Consider the following 12,649-nt stretch of genomic DNA (forward strand, 5'->3'; position numbering starts at 1 on the left):
TGATACGGGAATGAAGTTGCCACTTGAACGTACACTGGGGACATCTAACCTCACCTATGGGGCTGGGGGAGCCCTTCTGGAGGCAGTGAAGTTGATGCTAAAAGCGGCAGAATGAAAGGCAGGATAGGCGAAGGGGTGAGAGATGAGGGTGTCTCTCTTGGGGATTGGCAGAGTAGGGAGGGCCTTAGGAGCCATTCTCAGGGGCCTTGACATTTGGGGGTGCTCAGGTTCCTTCCCCAGCCTGAACATCCTTAGCAGGCAGAGAGAGCACATGGCCAGCCACTCTCTCCTCTGGTCCCCACATCCAGTTTTATCATGTCGGCTAAGATTGGAGCGATCACAGCAGAATTTTGTGCCATCTGTGGAGAGCCATCTCCAAAGAAGGGAACCTCCTTGTTTACAGAGAGCAATGCTTCCAGTCTTCAGAATACAGTCTGAGTGCAGGTGGCCTGACGAATGGGTCACAGAGCAGCTATTTCAACAGTTTGCAAATCTCTTTTTCCTTTTCCCCTCCCTCTTGCTTCTTCTCACACTATAGCAGGCTGATCATGTTTTTTGTGCTCCTCTGTGTTATCGATAATAAAATGCAATCAAATTTCCATTGAACTTGGTTTGAGTAGAAAGTCTCAGAGCCCTAGAAACACTTCCTCAAGGAGACCTGAAAGAGAATCCTTGACTCACCTGGGGTCATTACGAGTAGGTCACCCAATAAGTAAACATGGGCATGAAGAGACTTAAATCAAAGTGGTGTAGCAGACAAAGCTGGACTTGGCATTCAAAGGCTTGGCCACTAACTCATTGAGTGGCCTTGAGCAGAGGTCACAGCTGCCAGGTTAGAGGGTTGGACTGCTGCTTTCTAAGAATCCTGCCAACTTTCATTTGCCAGGAATCCCTGAAGACAGAAGGATCCCTGGCAAATGAAGGTATACTATGAAGTAAAAGAGGTTTGGCTAATGGTGCTTCGCAGCCACCTGGGTGGTGCTTGAACCAGGTGTTATGTGGGACTTGGAGAGAAGGAGGCCAGGCTTGTGCCACAAACTATAAAATAGTAGCAGCCCCCAAATGGATGAATGACAATGTGTATATTTCGACTAGAAAGGACCATGGAATAGATCAACATTACTAATTACCCTGGTCTGTGTAACCTGGGAAAATCATAAATTATTATTAAAGGAATAAACCCTGCCCCTCCTCCTGGCAGGTAGACTCAGTGGCTTGTGTGAACCACAGCTCCCTGGCCTGTGATTCCGAGGATCTGCCTGTGTATCTTTCCATGAGGGGCTCATATTGGAGTTCTGTTTTCTGTGTCTATGGTGTCTCCCCATTAGCAAGCGCATGGCCACCTCCAGATCCCTCACTTGCAGCGGGCTGGAAGATCACTGCCTGGTTTGCTGAGGACATATTTGAAGTGAGGCCATTCCAAATATTCCATCTGGGTTTCTTGAGAATCCATCCAGCCGTGTTTGTGTATTATGGTAATAGAAAAAAACCTTAGTTTTATGTACCCAGAAGAAAGAAACCACATCTGAATTTCATTTTTAATGTTATTATTTTGTACAGTAGCGTTTTTGCACAAAAGCAATATCATTGCTCATTTCAAATTTTTGCGTGTCTCGATTTTTTACATCTCTCTTGGTTTTCTAGAGCTACCATAAGAATAATGGTAATTTAGGGTAGAGATTAGAAACAAGGCCACTGGTTCTCAGATTCAAATCCCAGCTCTTCTACTTGCTTACTGTGTTACCTTGGGTAAATTAATCAACATCAGCCTGCCATCAAGAAAATGGGGACAAGGGTACTCACAGTTGTAACACATGGAAAACTGCCTAGCACTAATAAGGGCTTGATAAATGAGAACTATTATTGCATCTGAGAGGTATATTTGTTATTAGTTCCGTTATTTTGACTAATACAAGTACTAACGCCCAACAATAGCAGATAAATTATTCCCAGGTGAACGTGACAGAGGAGGCTACCATTGCTGCATTAAAAAACAGTCGCCTTTGAGTCAGTTCCAACCCATGGCAACCGCACGCATGTCAGAGTAGAGCTGTGCTCCATAGGGTTTTGAATGGCAGATTTTTTTCAGAAGTAGATCTTCAGGGCTTTCTTCCAAGGTGTCTCTCGTTGGATTCAAACCTCCAACCTTTTGGTTAGCAGCCAAGAACATTAACCATTTGTACCACCCAGGTTCTCCTTTCCTGCATTGGAAGGAGTACAGAGTAGCAGGACAGCTTCTCTTAGCTGCCCTACAGCCATCGATCCCTTTCATGCTGCCTGGGCTCCTTGCTGGTCAAGTGTGTATCATTGATGACTATCATAAAAGCGAACGTTTATAAGTCTCTGATAACTGTGCTGGTATAAGTTTACAGAAAACAACCCCCTTTTAAAATATAAACGGTGCTTTAACAAAAGTTTTAAAACCTCTTTTTGAAACCAAAGTTTCTTTTTTTTTTTTTAATTCTTATTGTACTTTAAGTGAAAGTTTACAAATCGAGTTTACAAATCAAGTCAGCCTCTCATACAAAAATTTATATATGCCTTGCTGTGTACTCCTAATTGCTCTCCCCCTAATGAGACAACACACTCCTCTCCACTTTCTATTTTCGTGTCCATTTGGCCAGCTTCTGACCCCCTCTGCTCTCTCATCTCCCGTCTAGACAGGAGATGCCAGCATAGTCTCATGTGTCTACTTGATCTAAGAAGCTCACTCTTCACCATTATCATTTTCTACTTCATAGTCCAGTCCAATCCCTGTCTGAAGAGTTGGCTTTGGAAATGATCCCTATCTTGGGCTAACAAAAGGTCTGGGGACCATGACCTTCGGAGTCTTTCTAGTCTCAATCAGACCATTAAGTCTGGTATTTTTATGAGAATTTGAGGTCTGCATCCCCCTGCTCCTCTCCTGCTCCCTCAGGGAGAAACCAAAGTTTCTTAAGTCCTGATTTACTGCAGAGACTGCTCTAAGGTGATTAAGGAATCTCTGTGGGGTCAGACTGCCCAAGTTCAAAGGCAGTCCTCACCATTACTAGCCTTAAGATCCTGGGCAAGTTGTATAGCCTCTCTGTGCTGCAGTTCCCTAGTTTGTAAAATGGGGCTTAAAAATAGCATACCTACCTTATGTGAGGACTAAATGAGATAATCCATGTTGAAGACTTAGCCCTCAATCACAATTGTTGTTGTTGTTGTTGTTAGGTGTTGTCGAGTTGGTTCTGACTCATAGTGACCCTATGTACCACAGAATGAAATACTGCCCAGTCCTGCACCATGCCTACAGTTGTTATTATGCTTGAGCCCATTGTTGCAGCCACTGTCTGTCAATCTATCTCATTCAGGGCCTTCCTCTTTTTTGCTACCCTCTGCTTTACCGAGCATGATGTCCTTCTCCAGGAACTGATCCTTCCTGACAGCATGTCCAAAGTATGTAAGATGCAGTCTCGCCATCCTTGCTTCTAAGGAGCATTCTGGTTGTACTTCCTAGTCTTAGTCTGGAAGTTCAGGTGAAACCTCTCTGCCATGGGTGACCCTGGTGGTATCCTAATACCGGTGGCAGGTGGCATAGCTTCCAACATCACAGCAACATGCAAGCCCCCACAGTATGACAAACTGGAAGACACGTAGGGGCAATCACAATTAGCTGGTAGTAATATTTTCTGTTTTCATTTTAATTGTGCTTGTTCTCTCTCCACAGACAGAGCTTATAATGGATGCTGTCCATAAACAAAGGAACTTACAATTCAAGAAAACCATGGATGTGAGTCACACTTTCTTGCCTTTTTTTTTGTAATGGTGACATTCTCTGAAATCCTGTGCTGTATATGAGCATACCAAAGAAAAAAGCAAAAACCTGCTGCCATAGAGTCGATTCCGACTCATAGGGACCCTATAGGACAGAGTAGAACTGCCCCATGTGGCTTCCAAGGAGCGGCTGGTGGATTCAAACTGCCAACCTTTTGGTTAGCAGCTGGAGCTCTTGACCACTACACCACCAGGGTTTCCTATATAAGCATATTCCCACTCAAATAGCATTCCAATCATGTTATTTACCAGTGCAGTGTTTTAGAGAAAACGACCTTTAGTAGTTTAGCTTTCCTTCTTTTCAAAGGCCTTGGAAGGATGACATCAATGTTGTCTTTTTGGTAACCTAGACAAGTATAGCAAGTCAATTTAAATATTTTGGGCCAAGGCACAAAAGCATATAAACTATATGAGGTCATTTATCTTGCTGAATTTTTTCTCTGTGACTGCTAAATTTTGATTTCTCAATTATTTTATTGAGTGACTTCTCTTATGGTATCTGCAAATTGTAAAAGCCTGCATTCCATTAAGTAATTTACAAAAAAGGCTTAATAAGACAGAGCTAATACAAGTTGCTAGGGACTTCACTTCTGTCTGTTGCAACTCCATTCTTCTCTAGATACAATGAACGCTTTTGTTGGAACATCAATGACTCCATCTTTGTACAGAGGTATTATCAAGATACTCTATGACTGTGACATAGATCCAGTATCCCAGTCCAAAAAGAAAATCTCACCAATGTTTATGGCATACACATCTGTTCTGCAATGAATTTTTCTGTGATGCAGATCACCTCATAAATGACTGATAAATACAGAATGATGTCAGGTGATAGAGAAATAGTATTGGTTAATATATGATTTCCCCCCTAGACATTTATGTTTTGAAGCAATGTACGGCAAGCTTTCCCACAATTAAAAAGAAAGGCTAATTGTGTGATGACCTTAAGGAAAAGCTGAAAAACCTATGGAAGAACCTTCCTTTAGTGAAGGAGTGGCTGGTATAGTGGCTTTGAGAACAGCCGTGCTTTCCATCATGTTAAGCTTGGCAGCAAAAGCAGATGAAGAAGCTATAAAGACACTTTTCCCTGTGAAAAAAAAGATTAAGGAAGAAGGCTAGACTTTAAATTTTACTTTCCCGTAAGCTGTTAAACAGTGTGAAATTTTGCAGAACTTGAGGTTGTTTTTTTTTTCCCCCAGGAAAGCAGATACGGTGTTACAGCAGAAATACTTGAGTTAATGAACCTATGCCTTCTATAGTAATTGCCATGTAATTTTTCTAAGGTCTCAAAAATAACTTCAGAAATATCTTCTGCACTTTTTTTGGTTTGATGTCAAGTTTCAGTTTTCCAGGCTCTACATTGTGCCTCATTTTGGGTATTAGACCAGGGTATCTTGTATTCTGACATTTCTCCCTTTCTCTGCACCTGCCCCAAGATTACTAAAGTGCTCCAAGGCTATCTGAGGTTTCTTTCTGTAATTTGTCATATCCTACCTAGGCCTGGAAATCTGAACTTACTCCATGGTCTGGTGAACTTTTAACATCTCTTATTTTGTCATGGGTTTTTGTTTTTCTTAAAGCCATTTCTCATATCCTTCCTAGTTTGAGAATCAGTTTTCCTTTCTGGAGGAGACAGAAGCAACAAAGCAGTTTCATGTGTTTTTTTTTCTTTCCTTTCCATGTTGCTAGGCTTTAGTACCACTCATCTTCCCTAGATGGTGGTCCTATCTGCTTTTATCCATCTTGTTTAAAAAAAGAAAAAAAAGGGCATTAAGAAAAAAAAAAAATCCGGTGCTAGAGGGGGTGGATTGTACAATCTCTTTTTTAAAATTAAATGTATTTATTTAAAAAAAATCTTGAAATTGCAGAAGGGTTGCAAATACAGTCCAGAGAACTTTTTTGAATGACCCTTTTTTAAAAGTAAACTTTTTATTTTAAGATAATTGTAGATTTACATGCAGTTGTGAGAAATACAGAGAGGGCCCCTGTACCCAGACCCACTTTCCACCAGTGATAATACCTTGCAAAACCAAGTAGGATATCACAACCAGGATATTAACATTGATATCATCAAGATACACTACATTTCCATCACTGCAAGGATCCCTCATGTTGCCCTTTTAAAGCCACGCACACTTCCTTTGGTCCCTGTCCCCTCCTCAACCCTGGTGACCACTAACAGTCTCTATTTCCATGATTTTGTCATTTCAGGAATCTTATATATTACATAACTCTGTAAAGATAATAAAAACCATTGAATTGTACTCTTTAAATGGGTGAAATGTATGATAGGTGAGTATATCTCAATGAAACTGTTACACTCCCCCCTCAAAAAGAGAGGATGTTATATAAATGGAATCATACAGTATATAACCTTTTGGATTGTCTTTTTTTCCCCACTCAGCATACTTTTCTGGAGACTCATCCAAGTGGTTGTGTATATCAATAGTTGGTTCCTTTCTATTGCTGAGTTGTATCCTATGTTTTAGATGTAGTGTAGTTTGTCTAAACCATTCACCCACTAAAGGACATCTGGAATAACCAGTTTTTTTACATCACAAATAAAGCTGCTATAAACATTTGTGTACAGAATTCGTGTGAATATTTATCTCTGGGATAAATGCCCAGGAGTACGATTGCTGGGAAATACGGTAGTTGTATGTTTAGCTTCTTAAGAAATGGCCAACTGTTTTCCGGAGTGACTGTACCATTTCACATTCCCACCAGCAGTGGATGAAAGATCCAGTTTCTCTGCCTCCTTGCCAGCATTTCATGTTCTTATTTTTAAAATTTTAGCCAATTCTTATAGGTGTGTAACAATATCTCATTGTAGTTTTAATTTGCATTTATTTCCCTAATAGCTAATGATGTTGAACATCATTTCATGTGCTTATTTGCTGTTTACCTTCTTAGGTAAAATGTCTCTTCATGTCTTTTGCCCATGTTCTGATGGTTTGGTTTTTAACTCTTGAGCTTTGAGAGGTTTTAAAAAAAAATATTTTCTTAGATACTAGTCCTTTGTCAGATATGTGATTTACAGATAATTTCTCCTAGTCTGTGGTTTGTCTTTTCACGTAGTTTGGAAAACGGCTACAGAGACCTTTCAAGATGAGTAAGAATGAGTGTCTTCCTGCTAAGAATTCAAGGTTTAGTGGCGATCTCAACCCCAATAGAGTGCTGTGTTCTGTGCCGGGCTTGATGGGCTAGGGTGGCTGCTTTTCAAGGTTACAGTCTGTTCATCTGTTGGTTGCTAACAACATAGGCAAAGAAGAACTATGAACAGAAATGCCAGGACAAGGATGAAGCAGAACAGGCTGTCCACAGGAGTGCCAACCTTGTGAACCCAAAGCAACAAGAAAAGGTACCTGGAAGGAAATGTGTGTTATTCAAGGGCTGATGGCCTGAAAAATCTGAGAATTACATAGACCAGGCTAAAGCCAATTAAAAATTTCAGTAAGGAATGGACATGCACCCTAAGCTCCTTCGGGCTTTTAGGGTCCCCCGAACCAGAAAAACCCTAATCACATTGTTGGGGCTGGGGGAAGAGCTAGAGAAATGTGGCCGTGGGGTAAAAGGTAGGAGGATAAAAGGTGGCGATGTATTCTGATGTTTTTCATCTTTCTGCAAAACTCAGCTCATGTATTCTTTGTGGCCAGGCTACCTTCTGTTGGGGTGGATTATAATTTTATAAAAACATGGATATCAAAATTGTCAGCAACCAGGGGGCAGGGATATATCTTTAGGAAGACATAGGGCAAGAAACTTTATGAATATTATCCAATGGCGGTAAGATTAGAGGGCAAGTTGAATGATTTTCTCATCAGGGAAATGTAGGAAGGACTTGGACTAGACCTCGTCTCATCCTAGTCACTGCTCTTATATCTGTTCTGTCTATGGAAACCTGGCCCAGCATTCCCAACCCCTTGTGCTTTTTTGTCCCACAGCTTTTTGTGAAACTGGCAACATCGAAGACTGCAGCAGAGGATTCTGGTGAGGGGCTGCTCCCACAAATGGGGGAGGGTTGGTGGTGAGGTTTATATTATCCTAGATGTGTCTCTGAGGTAATTTAATATGTCTTACACTAAGGAATACGTGGCTATACAGTGGATTAGGCAGATGTATCATATCGGAAGGAAGGGAAGGGTGAGTGAGTATATCAGAATCTGGAAAACTGGGAAGAAGCAAATGAGGCAGCAGTTTCTAGCCACCATCTTCTTAGGTCTTGCTGCCTCACGTGTGAGTGGTGATAGTGGTCTGCACGGGGGATGAGGAGTGGTCTTGGTGGCAGTTGCTTTGTAATTAGCTGGTCACTCTGACTCTCTGATTTATTGGGAGCATCTACCTAAAGCATTAAAATTTCATTTCAGCCTTGGTAACTCTTACTTGCTCTGAAAGAAATAGCCAAGTTTCAAGGCCTTATCCTCACTGAAATCTGAGATCTAAACCAAGAATTTGGAATGGCTTCTAATTCTCAGCGTATCTTGTAGGAAACAAGCCTCTTGTGACCATGACTACCTTAAGAAGTCTCTAAATCCCAAACTAAAGAAACTTGGTGCCCCTTCTGGGCTTGAGGTAGTTTTCTTCCCTGTACCCTCATCTGATAATTTTCCCAAAAATGGAAAGCAATGGACCTATTGAGGCAGAGTTAGACAAAGAAACTCTGGCTGAGGTTTCTAGTCAGCTTTCACTTCTCCTTCCTTGGATCACAAGGGTTTCTTGTTGGTTGCATGATTCAGTGTTTAAAAAGAAAGTGATGCCCACCTATCCTTTTTTCACAAAGATCTTGTGAGATGTCATTAGGTCTTTCCAATGTTGAGAAGTTCTTGGGGTCTGCGAACTCCCCTCAACTCTCAACAAGTTTCTTTTCTCACCTGGGAAGAGCCCGTGTAGTGGGTCAGGGAGCCGCCCTCTCTCTAGATTGTGAACCCAGGCCCGTCCATTTCATTGCAGATAAAGCCTACATGCTGCACGTCAACACGCTGGAGAAGATCCGAGAAGAGTGGCAGAAGGAGCACATCAAGGCCTGTGAGGTACCTGAACCAGAAACTGCTCAGGAGGGGACAGGTCTTCCTCCTAGAGCCAGAAGATTCCCCTTTTGTAGAAATGCCCACCCCCTTACTATAGTGCCCCAATTCTCATAGCGATAACTAGCTTGAGGACAAACTAGAAATCAGGAATTTAAGAGGAGGATGGAAGGAACTAGAATATTTTCCCAAATCTCATCTTTCTACACCCCTTGCCCCATCTTGACCATGCTGTCCAACTCTGTTCAAGGTCTTCATCTAACATTTGGTTAGTGCAGGCCTGAAACAACGGAATCAATTAATGATTGATTAAGTAATGAAGCTTTAAGAGCCTCACCTGTACTTGTTAAGGGCCGAGAAGGATGCAGATAGCAGGTGAGCAGGCTTTAGAGCCTTTTACTCTCCTCACACTTTTGACTTCACTTCCCTCTTCATTTTCAGCACAAGATCTCACTTACAATTTCCCAGAGAAGATAAAAGACATAATGTGGAAACTGAAGTTTCCGTCAACCTATGTGTGCATTTTCTTACCACCACACCAGTGGTTTTCAGAGTGAGGTCCCAAGACCAGTAGCACCAGCATCAACTAGGAGCTTATTAGAAATGCAAATTCTCAGGCTCTCTCCCAGACCTACTGAAATAAAAACTCTGGGGCTGGGGCCTAGCAAACTGTGTTAGGAAAAACCTGGAAGAAGCTCATTTTCATAAGGTTTAAAAACGTGCAAAGCAATTTTATACACATTTTATGGATACATATGTAGCATAAGGAGCCTTGGAGGCCGAGTGGTTAAGAGTTTGGCTGCCAACCAAAATGTTGGCCACCAGCCGCTCCTTGGAAACCTGATGAGGCAGTTTACTCTGTTCTGTAGGCTCGCTGTGAGTCAGAATCGCCTCGACTGCAACAGATTTGGTTTTGGTTTGGTATGTTTTATAAAAACCTGCATATGAATGATAAAATTTAAGAGAGTGGTTGTCTCTGGTGAAGGAGGAAGGTGACAGAGATTGGAGAAAGCAGAATGTGAAACAAATATGGACAAAATTGTAGACAAAGCGATGTGGTTGGTAAGGGTATTTAGTCCATTACTCTCTATGATCCTATCTGTGAAATAGTCTATAACAAAAATAATGTAATATTTTAGTGTATAAAAGCTAAAATATTTACAGATGATTACTGTAATGCGTGTGCTTCAGAATAATCCAGGGGGCACGGAGTTGGTAGGTAAGATAGGTAAACAAGATTGGCTGAGAATGGATTAATGTTAAAGCTGGTGATGAGTACGTGGGAGTTCATCATAATATTCTTTCTGTTCTTGTATATGTTTGAAGTTTTATATTACAGAAAGTTTAAAGATGTAATAGCTATGGTATTTAATATTTTAAAAAGTACCTTAATATATAATATATACTGTTAAAAAGCTTTGTAGAATAGCTTGATTTTCCAAAAGTTGATATGTGTTTACACCCCCAAAAACTATCTGTTCAGTCGGTGACTTTAAATTTCTTATTAAGGAAAATTTCAAGCATACACAAAGATAAGGACTCTCACATTCTCATCAACCAGCTTCAAAATTATGACCAACAGTTGGACTTGCCAGTCGAGTTCTATCATCCTGGGGGGTGGGCAGAGTTTTGGATCTGAGACTCTGCCAAGCTGCCCAGTAGAGAGGCCCATTAAAAAAAGAAAACTGAATCCATTGCCAACCGACTTGATTCTGAACCCTATAAGACAGAGTAGAACCACTATAGGGTTCCCAAGGCTGTAATCTTTGTGGAACCAGACTGCCATATCTTTCTCTCTCAGAGATGCTGAGTGGGTTCTAACCACCAACCTTTTGGTTAACAGCCAAGCGTTTAACTGCCATACCACCAGGGTTCCTTGGAAAGGCCCATTAGGCAATTGGAAACCTGAGCTGGGATTCATGTTAGAATATTGGTGTCTGGGATCATCATTACTTACCTTCAGAACTATATCCAATTCTGTTTGCATTAATACAGTATTAGAATCCATTTATATTCTTTGTGGTAAGAGTTTATAAGCTTCCTGGTGGTGGGGCCAGCCATTTGCCACTGAGTTGACTCTGACATATGTGTTTCAGGGTAGAACTGTGCTCCATAGGGTTTTCAATGGTGGGTTTTTTGCAAGGTGATCACCAGACCTTTCTTCTGAGGTGCCTCTGAGTGGACTCAAACGTCCAACGTTTTGCTTAACAGCTGAACCCATTACCCATTTGTACCACCCAGGGACTCCAGGTGCTGGGAATGTACCCTAAATCAGCCAGTAAGCTTACAGATAATTGAGACTTGACACTATTTCATAAGTTACAGCCAGTCTAAACAAAGGGTCCATTTTCTGTGCGTATGTATCTACATGTAGTTATGTTTCTGTAGGTGTTTGAGGCTCAAGAATGTGAACGAATAAACTTCTTCCGGAATGCATTGTGGTTACACATGAATCAGCTGTCACAACAGTGTGTCACAAGCGATGAGGTAAGTTAAAGGCATCTTGAGGATTGTGGCTCTGCATGTTGGATCATTAGAGTGGAAGGAACTCTAGATATTTATTTGCTCAATCCCTCTCATTTGAGGCCCAGAGAAGTAAAGTGACTTGCCCAAAGCCATGCAGTGAGTTAACAGAAGGACCCAAATGGAAACCTAACCTGACTGACTCCTGGTCCACTTTGCCACCCTGACTCTCTCTTTAAGAAATCAGAGTTAGGGCAGGAAAGCAGAGAAGGGAAACCCAGACATAGTTTAATTTATGGAAGACAGATGTCATGTCACGAATGTGAGTCCCAGAACCTGTTGCAGTCTGCAAAGTGCTCGCAGACACGTGTGGAGCCATCCAGCTCAGCACTACGCACACTGACACAGGCCCAGGCTCGTGGTCACTCCAGGGCCCAGGATTTACTTCAGTGACATTCCCAAAGCCATTACCCAGGATTAACTTGTACACAGCAATAGTCACTGGGCCCCCAGATCTCAGAGGAACCAGAATCAAGTCATCACAACCTTCTTTGCTAAGAAATAGCCATCTCCATTTAGATGGGAAACTTCAGAAGAACAATTAAGCACTAAGAAAACCGTAAGGATTGAATGGAAGAACTTTTCTCCAAGTAATTGTCTTTGCATTTATGTGTGGCATTGGTCTTGTGTCATCGGACTTGGTATCTTTTTTTTGGTTATATTAGTATATTTTTTAAATTTTTCAGCCAAGGGTTTTGTGCAGCCACAAAGGTAAAACCCCTGTCCTTTTTTTTTTTTTTTAATTTAACAACAGATCTGCATCAGAGAATCCTTTATTTGAGTCCAGAAATTTGGGAATGTCTTATTTTTCCTTTCAAAACTAAATCCAGAAAAGAGTCAGCCATTCATCAAACCTCATGTTTTTTCAAAATTATGCTTTAAGTGAAAGTCTACAATTCAAGTCGGTCTCTCATAGAAAAACTTACATACACATTGTTATGTGACCCTAGTTGCTCTCCCTGCAATGTGACAGCACACTCCTTCTCTCCACCCTGTATTTCCCGTGTCCATTCAACCAGATCCTGTCCCCCTCTGCCTTCTCATCTTACCTCCAGACAGGAGCTGCCCACATAGTCTCATGTGTCTACTTGAGCTAAGAAGCACACTCCTCATCAGTATCATTTTATGTCTTGTAGTCCAGTCTAATCTTTGTCTGAAGAGTTGGCTTTAGGAATGGTTTTAGTTTTGGGCTAACAGAGAGTCCAGGGGCCATGACCTCTGGGGTCTCGCCAGTCTCAGTCAGACCATTAAGTCTGGCCTTTTTACTAGAATTTGAGGTCTGGATCCCACTTTTCTCCTGCTCC

General features: G+C 41.6%; 1 protein-coding gene across 3 annotated transcripts in view; it reads left to right on the top strand.

Annotated features, from left to right (window-relative positions):
* PSTPIP2 (proline-serine-threonine phosphatase interacting protein 2) overlaps positions 1-12,649 on the top strand; it is an 89,581-nt gene that overhangs the window by 58,163 nt on the left and 18,769 nt on the right. For all 3 annotated transcript variants that reach the window (XM_064294584.1, XM_064294583.1, XM_064294582.1), the window contains exons 6-10: positions 3,692-3,754; positions 7,061-7,159; positions 7,743-7,788; positions 8,749-8,828; positions 11,211-11,309. In XM_064294584.1, coding sequence (XP_064150654.1) covers positions 3,692-3,754; positions 7,061-7,159; positions 7,743-7,788; positions 8,749-8,828; positions 11,211-11,309 — 387 coding nt within the window. The remainder of the gene's footprint in view (positions 1-3,691; positions 3,755-7,060; positions 7,160-7,742; positions 7,789-8,748; positions 8,829-11,210; positions 11,310-12,649) is intronic.

This window comes from Loxodonta africana, chromosome 11 (genome assembly GCF_030014295.1).
Source record: "Loxodonta africana isolate mLoxAfr1 chromosome 11, mLoxAfr1.hap2, whole genome shotgun sequence".
Taxonomy (NCBI): Eukaryota; Metazoa; Chordata; class Mammalia; order Proboscidea; family Elephantidae; genus Loxodonta; species Loxodonta africana.